Raw genomic sequence first — 13,689 nt, forward strand, 5'->3', positions numbered from 1 at the left:
ATTACAGTATTCAAAAGTTTGTGGGCGAAGCAAGACCAACTAATAGATCTACTCATGAAGAAAACATTATCTCTAGGATGAGGTTTGGACACACTGGTTTGGCTAGTACTTTATTTCTTTTAAAAAAGCATGCTGATGGAAAGTGTAGTGTTTGTGATGCTGATGAGACTGTAGAACATGTTATAGAACATTGTATTAAGTTTAACCAGGAGAGACAGCAATTAATTCAAGAGATGGAGATAGAAAGTGAACATTTAAAAACAAAAGTAATTCTTCAGAAAAGATCAAGTGAAGTTTGTTATAGGTATTTGTTTAATTTTTTGGAAGAAACGGGTCTGATTAGGAGAATATAGAGTAGGTCATATGTATCTAATAGTTTTTTTTTTTTTTTTTTTTTAACATAGCTAGTGTTAAACATATCCAGACTCACACTCCATTTCGGTAGGTGGCGGTAATGCTTCCAAAAGTTGTTTGCCATCCGCCATAAAAAGGGAAGAAGAAGAAGAAGAAGAACTGACGGACGATGTTGCGTGACGTCACAGTTTACCATTAGCATCATGGCGGCATCAGAGGCACCTTCGCAAACATCATTCATGGATCCTTTCAAAGATATACTGGTTAATTATTTAATGCCAGAAAAATGCTTTGACGAATTTTTTTTACAGTTCAATCTTCTGCACGGTAAGACTTAATGCCACTAGTTTAAGTGTAACTTTACACATGAATGAATGACATTAAAGTGCTTCCTACTTAGTGTGTATTTTTTGCAAGGAAACAAAACATATACATTTACAACAAGACATCCACATAAGTTACACCTAAAACAAACAAAACAAGAAAGAAAGAAGGCAGCGGGTTTGCAGTTTACAGTATATATGGCTAACGTTACTTCCTACTTGGTATAACAGCAACTGATAACGATTTTATGCCAGAATGCATTTCTCTCCTTTTAACAACTTATGTTTTTAACCACATTTATCATAAGGTCTTGTGTTCATGGACAAGTCTAAATACACTGCACAGACATGAGACACTTTAAAATAACGACACAAATAATATTTTATGTAGGGATGATAGATCGTAGATATTTCGCAATTTGAGGTATTATATGTTTACAAGTTTTTACTTATCAAATAAATACTCGTTGTCGTTGAAGTCAGTAAAGTCACCAGCTTCATTACTTTATAACACTTGTTTGAAGTTAGGAGGCGGAACTACAGCAGCATACACATGGCACATTCTTACTGGATGCGTCGTCCTGTGTTCGTAAATGATCGGGAGTTTCCGTAAATCTGTTAGAAATCGTGTCTTTTGGTATGATCTTCTCAGATTTTCATGAACAATTTGTATGCAAGTCTTTATACAGTCATTCAAGTGTATGTTTTGTTTTTTTATCTAAGTTTAAAAGACTTTAATTTACATTTTCCCAACCCTTTCTAAATGGCAAAACCCTATTTGCAGAAAGCATTTGGATATAATTCATATAATTCACTACCTTTACTTATCTTTTTCTGTAATCTACAGTGGAATGTCTAAAGATTGTTATCAGCAAAGGCCTAGGCATTGGGATTATTCTTGGCTCTGTATTAGGTAAGGAAAAGTCTGTCCCATCACCTTTACAACACACACACACACACACATACACACACAATACAAAAGCATTTTAAAACTTCTATTTTCATGAATGTTTCTTAATAGTGAAACTACCTCAGATTCTCAAGCTGATTGGTGCAAAAAGTGCTGAAGGACTGAGTTTTAACTCTATATTACTGGAGCTGTTTGCGATCACTAGCACCATGGCCTATAGTATAGTCAACAGTTTTCCTTTCAGGTACGTGCATTTAAAATGACACACAGGCCTTTTATCTAATATGTATAGTGACATTGCTGTGTTTTTTTTGTTTTTTTTTTGCTCATTACATGACATTTATTGAATCATTTTATAAATATCAATTGTAATTCCAGTGTTTTGTTTATTTCTGTGTTTTTTACAGTTCCTGGGGTGAGGCTCTTTTCCTTATGCTTCAGACAGTGACTATTGGGTTTCTCATTCAGCACTATGCAGGAAACACCATCAAAGGTAAGGAGACACTTTCAGTTATACTTTAACGTTCTGTGATTCTTGACTGAATCATTTTATACGTCACTGTTGCACTGTGCTTACACCCATTTGCAGGTTTGGGGTTTGTGATCGTCTATTCTTGTCTGCTAGCGGTCCTCATCTCCCCCTTGACCCACAGGGACATAGTCACTACCATGCAAGCCTCGAATATGCCAGCAATTATCATTGGACGGGTACATTTGTAAAAAAGAGATACAACACTGTTCAACAGTTAGCCCAGTTTTATCCAAAATATATTATGTGATGTTCTTTTTTTTGTAGTTAATTCAGGCTGGCACCAACTACAGAAATGGTCACACTGGGCAGCTGTCAGCCATTTCAGTCTTTCTACTGTTTGCAGGCTCTCTAGCACGTATATTCACTACAGTGCAGGTATAACCACAGTGAAACCAAGTTGTATTAAGTTGTATAAAAGACCTGCATTGGCTTTTGTATATTATACAAAAATAGGTCTGTAGAGAAGTGACCGTTTTTACGATCTGTGTCCTTTGTCTCTGTACAGGAAACGGGAGATCTCCTCATGGCTGTCACTTATGTCATCTCTTCTTTCTGTAATGGTGTAATTGCAGCTCAGGTTCTTTACTATTGGAACAGCACATCTGCCCTTAAAAAGAAGGCGTAGTAGAAGAAAAGAAGACAGATTTGGAATTCAGTGGTAAACAATTGACTGGGGATCAGATTTCTCCCAATCAAAATGATAGTTCTAGTAAAACTGAGCTCTGTCCCTTAATCGGTTATAAATGGTATTTATTTTTCTCATATCAGTGCGACTAAATATTGAATAGATGCTCACTTTTACATATTCCAGTTGCCTGAAAATGGACCAAAAATCCACAATACTGTTTAGGGAGGGTCTGGAATTTCTTTTATAATAGTACGCCTTTTTCTTATTCTCTCATTCTTGTGGTTGTGGGTTGTGGATTAGGCAATTTCTTGGACCATAGCTAAGCTCAGGTAGGGGAACAAGGGGACAAGTATTATTACTTTCAACCCTAAAAGTATAAATCTACAAGTTTTTTTTTAATAAAGCAATCATTATGTGTCATTTTTGACATAAATACTGTTTCACAGTAATGTCCTGAATGCATATTTGCTGAAATTCGTGTTTTTTTTTGCTTGTTAACACTTTCACCTCTGCTAAGAGCGGATTGCAGTTGTTCATGGTACATTTAGCTCTTATTTATTCAGTCTCTGTATATTGATGCGTGTATTTCACTGCTGCAGAATGCAAAAAAGCCTTTCCGTTTTTTAAAATTATACAAAGCTTGTTTTGTGCATACTTTATTAAAAAATCATCACATGCTAATAGAAGTCATGCTGGAACCTCAGAAAGGACCTGCTATCCTTGTGTAGGCAAATCATATAGCATATTTTACAGTCTTCCAAAAAATGCAAAACTGGTAAACCTAGAAAAGCTTGCTCTAACCCCCAATAAAGACATTTTTCTTTATGGGTTGCACAGAGACTTAAGTAAGTCTTCTGGGTATTCACTTTAATTTTAAATGTCGGAATGTCATGTAACTGTTGAGAGTCATATAAAGTGGCTCGTATTGTCATTCAATGTAGGACCTAGTACATGAAAATCAAGTATGATATAAATCACTTTTTGTTTTTTTATAGATTGTATTATTCAACCATTAAATGCAAGTTTGAATTATAAAAATTGCACATGATATATTAATGACTTTATTTTCCTCTTTCTTTCAATGTGAATATCTTACAGATAGGTGTATAAAGTGTCAAAGTTGCAGCTTATTTTTTGACAATTGCCTTGTTTTCATTACTCTTTATTTATTTATTTATTGTAGAAGGTGACACAAATGATTGTAGAAAAAATAGAATGTAATGTTTAATTCTATTTTTAAAGTTATGTCTCAGTCGTCATCACCTTTAATGCAAGGCTACAGTTGTCATACATATTCACACCACCAGAGAGAGGCAAAGAGTCAGTGCTAAAACAAATGATATGTTTTTCACTCTTGTTGATCCACTTGTGGTATATGTGACCCTGTCTTTGAAATCCAGGCTAAAGTCTCTTAATCTAATTATGAGATTTAAAAGCATCAATGTTTGATTTCACTATAATTCAATCACAGTCTTTGACATTGCCTTACTCTATCAATATTTAAGATTTTAAGTTTATGTTTACATTTAAGGTTATATATTCACAGAATGTTCTTTACACTATGTAGCATAATTTAAACAACAACAATAAAATATTAACTTTTTTTTTACAGGGATGGGCACATATGTGGACATGATAACATTATGCAGTTGCTGCATTAATGCTAATGACATAATGTAAAAATATTTTTAACAAAACTTTAAATTCTTTTATAAAACTAAATTTAGTTTTTTTTTTGTTAAGAAAAATAGCTTTAAGTTAATGAGTCGAACTTTAAGCTGCTTATCAAAGTGGATGGTCATTTGTGTTTTTTATTTAGTACTTCTATTACTGCTTACCAAAGTAGTGTTGAGATGAGATTTCTATCAATAGCTAAATAATGTGTCAAAAACTGGCTGTATTTAGTCCTCATGTGGGTTTAGACAGAGGAGTTGGTAGCGTTTAATTCTGCCTGTTCTGACATTCTTGCTTTCGATAAAATTAAAGACATTATACTGCCTCATTTTGAGGTAACAATAAATTTGTCCATGTTTTAACATGCACCTTGCAATCATTTTTGAGACATGTCAGTTGGACATCTTTACGTGTAATATACTGTAGAAGAATGAATTTGCTGGTAGTCTGAGAGATTAACAAAATATTAACACCCAGAATAAATGTAAAAGGGTTTTTTTTATTATGAAAAGTAAATATTGGTAAAGTAGGGCAGTTAGAATTGCTTATATATGTCATTACTAATCTTTGGGAAGCAAATTGAGCGGTGAGAAGAAGAAAGGCATAAGTGACATTTTGGGTAAAATTGAAATATGAAAGCTCTTGATGAGCTCTTTTGCTGCCAAAAGGACACAACCCTGCTGGAAAAAACTTCACAGAAATTCTAATGGTTTCCATTAGCTTTTACCATTTAAACCACTACAAAATTTCTTTTTTATTGTGTTTTGGGACATATTCCAATAGGATTTAATGCCCCACCAATAGAACCCAACACATAGCAGAAGAAACCCACAGAGACCATTATATACAACAACAAAATTCCCATTAAATCCAATAGAATTTCTGTGTTGGTATCTATTGTTTTTTTTAGCAGGGAAGTGAATTCTTAATCAATTTAAAGTTATAAAAGATTGAAATTAGAACAAAAAGTAAGATCAAACCATGGTCATTTTATTTCTTCTGACAATCCTGTAAACTTGGTGATATGCTACTTACACCCCTCTGGTTCTCTAACCTTTAAAAAGTCAAAATAGTGATTTATTGACTTATTTTGTCACAACACATTAGAACCAAACTGCATTGCATTAGAGATCAGTAATGTTAAATGAAGGACCAATTGTACTTTTGAATTTAGCTTTCTAGTTTAGGGAACCAACACACCATTTCTTAAAATCTTATGCTGATGCACAGCATGAAACCTGCTCTTGACCTCTCTTTTAAAACCTTTTTGAATGCTTGGATAATTTTAAATGTTGGATATTAAAACCTTCTCCAGGTAAATAACATTTTTGCACAACTGTGTATATTCTGGCTATTTACCAATAGTTTAGAGCCCCACCTGCAAAAATACACACCCCTGTTAAAAATCTTGGTGTCGTCTTTGATTCTGATCTTAAATTTGACAAGTAGATTATATGCTGTTGTGAAGAGAAGCGTCGTGCAACGGAAAGCTATTATAATGATTGCAATGCTTTGTACTTTTTATTAGTCAGGTATTAGTCAGTCATCTCTGTCTTGCCTGTAGCTTTCAGTGAACTGTTGACGTAGACCAGTGATACTATGGCTGTTGACTATACTACATTTGAAGTGGATCATGACCTTTTATAAATGTCAAAAATAAATTTTGATCTACTTTAAATGTTTATGATTAGTGCAAAAAACACAGAAAAAAACTAAACATTGAGAAAATCACATTCAAAGTTGTCCAAATAAAGCCCTTAGCATCACATATTACCAATGATAAATACTTTTTTTATATATTTGAGGTAGGAAATTTACAAAATGTCTTCATGAAACATGATCTTTACTTAATATCCTAATGATTTTTGGCATTAAAAAAGATATAATTTTCACCCATACAATATAATGTTTAGCTATTGTTACAAATATCCCTGCAACTTGTGGTCCAGGGTCACATATATTCTTTTCATGCCATTTTTTGTCAGATGGTTTAAGATGAAAATGGTGATTTTCATGAAATTCAAACCACCCCATCTGGCACCAACAATAGTATACAGACAAAGTCCATCGTATTAAATTTCTTTCCCATTCTGATGTTTGAGAACGGCAACTAAACCCCTTGCTTTTGTGTGCAAGTTTTAAGGCTGCTGAGATATTAGCATTAACATGCAGGTGTACAGGTGTACCCAATAAACTGAACTCTTAAGTGTATGTTTACAGGAGGTGTGTTAGCGTTTAAACAGCTTTGTGTACAGTAAATGGAAAAATCCTCGACAGCATAACAGTATGAGCACTTTTAATACAATTGCATAATTTTATATTGGGTCACATCTTTTACTATTTCTTGTATAGAGGTACTGTACTGAAAGCATAATCTATTAAATTTAAAATAATGTATTCATATGAAATATACACTCTAAAAACAAACGGTACTTGCTTTTATTGCATATCAACAATAAACATTTTTATTGATCTTATGTAGCTAGTGCTTTTAAATGTGGTACTGAATGTAAAAAGTGCTTGTTGCAATTAAATCTTTAAGTTAAAACAACTTAAAGTCATTTTAACTTTCTTGAGTTACTTACTTAAGTTATTACAACTATATTTTTATCATTTACAGCAACTTTTAAAGGGACACTCCTCTTTTTTTGAAAATATGCTCATTTTCCAGCTCCCCTAGAGTTAAAAATTTGATTTTTACAGTTTTGAAATACATTCAGCTGATCTCTGGCGGTACCATTTTTAGCATAGCTTAATATAATCCATTGAATCTGATTAGACCATTAGCATTGCGCTAAAAAATAACCAAAGAGTTTTGATATTTTTCCTATTTAAAACTTGACTCTTCTGTAGTTACATTGTGTACTAAGAAAGACGGAAAATTAAAAGTTGCAATTTTCTAGGCAGATATGGCTAGGAACTATACTCTCATTCTGGCGCAACAATCAAGAACCCCGCCGCCGCACCATGGCCGCAGGAGGCGCAATGATACAACGCAGCGCCTGAAAATAGTCCCCTGCTATTGAAAGTAACCACACCTGCTGCAGCCATGTTACGTCAGCAAAGTCCTTGATTATTACGCTAGAATGAGAGTAGTTAAATAGGAAAAATATCGAAACTCTTTGGTTATTTTTAGCGCAATGCTAATGGTCTAATCAGATTGAATGGATTATGCTAAGCTATGCTAAAAGTGGTAGCGCCAGATCCGGAGATCAGCTGAATGGATTCCAAAACGGTAAACGGTAAAAATCAAAAGGAGAGCTGGAAAATTAGGATATTTGATGAAAAAGTGGCATGTCCCTTTAATGAGTCAAAATTGTTAAAATAAATTTTTATTTCAAGTTCTTTAAACTTAAACATTTCAGTGCAACAAGGAATTTTTTACGGTGTACTGGGTGTCCAAATTGACAGCTTTCTTTTCAACTCCTCGTCTGACTGCAACCGGCTATTCTCGATGATGGGAATGCCAAAGAGCTTTTGATGCCAAACACACCTATTGTTTTTTGTTGTTTAAAATTACACATTAAAAATAATAAACCCATTGTGTTTTTGCAAAACACATTCTCACTCCCATTTTGATTACATAAATGGCCAGCTAATGATACAAGTTGGCATTACATTTATGCATTTAGCAGATGCTTTTATCTAAAGCAACTTCCCACAGTCTTTGCATGCAAGTGTCTTTTAACTATCAATATGAAACACATAATGTCAATAAAAACAACTCAAGCACAACAGTATCCATTTAAAAGATTACATGGTTTCATGACTCTGTGGTCTGTCTATTGTTGTTTATTGACAGTTAAATAAACATGCTATTATTATAGATATCGTTGGATACATGGTCAAAACATGTAACAGCCAGATGTTGATGACTAATTACGATTAATAAGAAATAATGTAAGCATTGCTGTCTGTATTTTGGGATACTGAGCAGTTGTTTTTCCTGTGGTGTGCTCTCTTATGTTTTTCTATTGGGAAGCCCTCAGTGTATGACCCATATTCTTATCTCACCTGGAAGGAGACTGTATCACATATGCATATCTCTTAATCAGTTGTTTCCACCCCCAGCCCACGCCCCCGACCACCCACCCCCCAACTATGTAAGGTGCTTGACAATTGCTTTATCTGGCCTATAACGGCAGAGTTCATGCGCCAGACCGGTTTGTCAACAACTCTTACGATTTTAGCTGTCAGCTTCTTTTTAGAAAAATCAATAGTCGTACTCTAAAAAGTCAACTTTAGTACCGTTTGATGTATAAAATCACAGATGATGACTTTATCTTTAATGTAAATAGTAATCCTGAGTATCTTGTTTCACTTTGCCTCTCTAGTGTATCACCCCACCTCCCTCGCTTTCAATTTGCTGCAAGACCAGTCTAGCCCAGGGTGTGGTGCACTCATTAGTGTTAGCTGTCAATCACTCTTTCATTGCCGGGCAAACGTTTCCTCTATTAACCACATTTACCCAACAGAAATCTACACATGCTCCATCAAAGCCTGCCACAGCTGCTCAGAAAGGTGGGCTTCAACCTCAGGGGTCTCTTTTATACAACATATTCAGGCTGATTCTGATGTACCGAAACAAGATTTACTCCTAGTTTGAACTTGCCCTCTATGGATGCTTTTGAAAGGGCTCGGAGAAAGTCTTTAAGTCCTAACTTAACTGTAATGACCAACTTCCTCTGCAGCTATACTTTGATTTATTATTACAAGAAAATTTGGTTACTAAGTTGAACAAAAACAACCAATTATAACCCAGGCACTGACAACCATTAGGTGGCCCAACACCAATCCTTTGAAGTAGATATGTTTTGTTGACACTAGAATCCATATGTTTTATTTTGAGCTGAATAAGTGGAAAAGTTACAAGTACACACCTATTCTTGCTTGAAATAGTATCCTAATCTTGATGTCTGAAGTCTACTCAAGATACATTGATAAAACATCTCGCTGATGGCACAGATTTGTCGCTAAATATTGCTTTTCTTTCTTTGTAATAAGGTTCACTGTTTATGTGTGGACGTAAGACAGCTGGCCCTATCAGAACAGATTGAAAGCTGATTATCCATACAGTGCTGATTAACAGGTTGCATATTTTATGAACCTAAATGCATTTGCCAAGTGGCAGACACAACATAGATTGTTATCGTATGAGTCCGTCCACCCTCTTGTTGTTGCGTGACAGGCTGTCCTCGTGTTGCCTGACTCACACACATGCGTGTATCCAGCACTGGTGGCATTTCAACCAACCGTGGCGGCTCTGTTAAAAAAGGAAGAAAAATTTACGCCCACTCACTCACCTGTGCGTACACAACCTGTAAGGCATGACTGACAAGCCATTGTACAAGTGAGTGATGAAACATAATATACACACATTCCCATTTTGGTGTAGGTCAGTTTGAGAGTGAAAAAGGCACATATGGAAATGGGTAACATTATAAACATATGGAAAATGTATATGACATTAATACATTATGACTCTCAACATACTGTTTTAACACACTCTTGTGATTTCTAAACTGACACTCATACACTCAAGTTTTGTGTGAGGAACACCACTGGCGGAGGGGACTTCTCTTCCAAGGGACGTGGATTCAAAATAAGTGTTCAGAGTGTCATGTGTGTTGCTCGTCATGTCAAAATATGTGTTTGTTGCGTCATGTGAACCTATGTGCATCATGCAAAATACATGCCTGCTGCACATGCGTCAAAAGGGTTTGGGATAAAAGAGACGCTCACTTTCACAAAATAGTTGCAAGACACTAACTTAACAAATTAAGTAAAAAAATTCAATATGTTTTTATAAGTTATTTCAAATTATCACAAGTGAAAACGTTGGTCTTGCGTGACCAAGTTGTTTATACTTCATGCGTCTTTTTTACAGTTCAGGTTTGATGGCACTGATGCGTAAAGGAACACGCCCACATTTAGCTTATTTACTGTATCCCCCAAATTTAGATAAGTCCATACATACCTTTCTCATCTCCGTGCGTGCTGTAACTCTGTCTGACGCAGCCCCGCTAGCTTAGCTTAGCACAAAGACTGGAAGTGAATGGCTCCAGCTAGCAAACTGCTCCAAATAAGTGACAAAATAACATTTTCCTATTTATGTGTTGTGATTTGTATAGTCACACCGTGTACAAATAACAAAGTCATATGAGACACAGCCTTCTTTTAACAGTATACTGGGAACTATATTCTCAGATGATGAAGCACTGATACACGGTGTGACTATACAAATTTATTTAGCTTATTATAAGAAATAAACTACTCTGATCCCAACCCATTGACAGCTTTATTTGGGGTCCTTCCGGATAATGTTAAACTTACAGCTTTAGAGAGCGATAATATTGCACTTTGCACACTGTTGGCTGAAAGACTAATACTAATTAATTGGAAGCTGCCATCTCCACCAACCTATCGTCAGTGGGTTTTTGACCTACTTTTTGCCCTCAAACTGGAAAAGATTAAATTTGGAGTTAGAATGAAACCCGATCTTTTCTTTAAATCTTGGAGCCCTTTTTTTATATTATTTCAAGGAGACAAGCTCTGGATTAAAACCGTTTTTTCTTTCTCTGATTTATTTAGTTGTTTATATGTATATGTTACTATGCTTATATGTTCATTTGTATATGAGTATTTATTATGCGTGTTTAATTCTTGTTTTTTTCCCCTTCATTTCATTATATAATATTCTCATACTTGTAGTGTGCTTGTGATGCTTTTCTTAATAAAAAAAGAAAGAAAAAGAAATAAACTACTCTAAAAGGTTTTTTGTTGTATTTGATTCTTTGCGGAAATTACCGCAAGTTACGTTTGTTCCATGAAAGCTGTTTGTTTATGTTGTTACTGCTGAAACCATCTATAGTACCATCACTTAGCCTATATTTCAGTTATGTTAAAAGAATTAGATCCAGAAAATACCAACAAGCAAAGTATTTAATTGCTTTCAAAAAATATAACATCAATGGGAAACACACTTGCTCTCTCTCTCTCTCTCTCTCTCTCTCTCTCACACACACTTACACATAAAAAGAACGCAAATTACCTTGTTGACAGTGGTATCCCTTCACACTGTAAAAAGTGAAAGTTGGATCTACTTAAAAAATACTTCTCACTTTAAGTAAACAATTTAAGATGGAAAAAAAACTTTAAAAAATCTCACTTTGAGTAAATTTAAGTTACCAATTAAATTCATTTTTAACTTAACCCAACCTTCACTTTTTTACAGGGTATTTAACCTATAAAAGGTTTTAGTAAGCTACTGTCAAAACTTGCACTGTTACCTCATCTAAACTATAGAAAGTGACGCTACTGCTCAACACTGAGACTGATGCAGATAAAAATCATTCATTCTTTATGTTCCACATGAACACGTGTTACTTCAATGATTGCATTTAACAGCCAAAGCTGGCACTACTAGTTTTGAAGCGATGCATGTAAATTACTAGAAAGGTATTGAGTCTTTCTGACTTTTCAAAAAGCCGAATCAGCAATGTTGGAAAGCAATTCTACACAAGACAGTCCGGTTACACTTCTATATAGACAAGTATGTTTGCAGTTAGTAACGTAAATGAATTTTATTATTTTCCTGTTCTCTATTATTTATTTTTATCTAGATTTCTATACAGGTTTTTTTTCTTTCCCTCTGGTGTCCTAAAATAAACTTTCTGTAAAGCTGCTGTGCATCAATGCAAAGCTGTGAAAAGGGGTATAGAAATTGAAACAAGAGTTTTACAGAGAAAACCTTGCAAAATTAATTGAGGTATGACAATTGAAATATAAATGGAATAATTGAGTAGACTGTTGAATTACTGAAGATTACTGAAACCTAAATACAAGGTGAGTGTTCCTTTTTAGTAATTTAACAGTCTGTTATTAATTGTTTGTTAAGTCAAAAACTACTTTTGCTCTAGAAAACTTAAATACAGAGCATGAGCCGTATATGTACAGTTTTAATGGCTATACTTCATGGTTTTTTTTGATCTTATTGAAGCTTGATTGCCACAAACACTTGTTCTTAAAAAAATTAGGATTCTGCTTTTGAGATTAATTAATAAACTTTTTGACGACTTTTTTCTTTTGAGGGAACAATTTCTTTAAATAAACACTTGAACTGGCCAAACATACATACTAGGCATGCTAATTTATTCCATGTTAAATATGCTTATGTGACTTCTGATGTGTTTTAGACAATAACATACACTGTTTAAATACAATTTAATAGGCTATATAAATTTCACTGCAATTGTGTGTTCACGTTCGTTATGACCTTTAATTCTTATTTTCCGTTTTTATTTCACCTGTGAAAGTTAAAAGGTGCAACGTCAATATCTCGTGCCTGTGTGCGTGCAGGAGAGGAGCGGCTCCGCTCACACTTCCCTCGGAATGCATGTAAATATTACGCACCCCCCGGTCTCCAGAGCAACCATTAATATCTCGTTTCCGCGTTCATGACGCAACAGTAGCAGATTGTCAACGTGTTATATATTTATTGTGAAATTTAAACTGTATAGATAAATAAACAACGCAGATTCACGGCAAGAGATAATGATCACCAAGTCAATTACTTGAGACAAAATGTTGGCCTTTATCTGGCAACCGACAACTTCTGACAACTTACCATGGTAACAGTTTGTTGATGCCTCGCTGGCCGTTGCTAAGTGATTATATGTTTCTCACCAGAAAATCCAGCACCCCCACCCTTTCTACTCCCACATTCGCCCTTTTAACCCTCCTATCACCGTACATTCAGACGATAAGCCCATACGCACTTTATCAAAGTGGAGAATTTGATTTTCTCCCCTATTTTTAGAAAGTGTATTAAAAGATAAACCATTATTTTTTTATCTAATTTTGGAAACACTTTGAATGGTTAAGGTAAATAAATCTTACCCCCTCCCTTCACCCTGCGATTAGCTGCAGCGAGCTCTTACATTTAAATGAGAATGACATTATAGGAGGTGAAGGGGTTAAACCCGAAAAGAAAACTGGGAGCGACGACTGCAACGCTAATTTTCCGCGCAGCGGGAAGCAGAATGGAGAACAAAGTGGTCCAAGGGAGGCTGTCCGGATTCAGTGGCTTACCACGCACACCTGCGAGCTCAATAGCATCGGACAATACGCATCCGAAACGGCCAATTACGAAAGAGAGAAAATTTTAATCTGGAGAAATGGGGTTATGCAGTGACAGACAAGAGAATTTTGTGGGGAAACAGATGATTTTGTCCTTAAATGTTTACGATATCGAAATAGTAAACTAGTT

The 13,689-nt window shown here is 35.0% G+C and overlaps 1 protein-coding gene across 1 annotated transcript; it reads left to right on the plus strand.

Moving 5' to 3' along the window:
- Positions 1-518: 518 nt before the first annotated feature.
- On the plus strand, positions 519-3,143 carry mpdu1b (mannose-P-dolichol utilization defect 1b). The gene is made up of 7 exons (XM_055201059.2): positions 519-681; positions 1,525-1,590; positions 1,699-1,831; positions 1,995-2,080; positions 2,177-2,295; positions 2,384-2,494; positions 2,625-3,143. Exons 1-7 carry the CDS (start codon positions 558-560, stop codon positions 2,742-2,744), a joined length of 759 nt encoding a protein of 252 aa, XP_055057034.1. The 5' UTR covers positions 519-557; the 3' UTR covers positions 2,745-3,143.
- Positions 3,144-13,689: the final 10,546 nt, after the last annotated feature.

Source organism: Misgurnus anguillicaudatus, chromosome 21, assembly GCF_027580225.2.
Source record: "Misgurnus anguillicaudatus chromosome 21, ASM2758022v2, whole genome shotgun sequence".
Taxonomy (NCBI): Eukaryota; Metazoa; Chordata; class Actinopteri; order Cypriniformes; family Cobitidae; genus Misgurnus; species Misgurnus anguillicaudatus.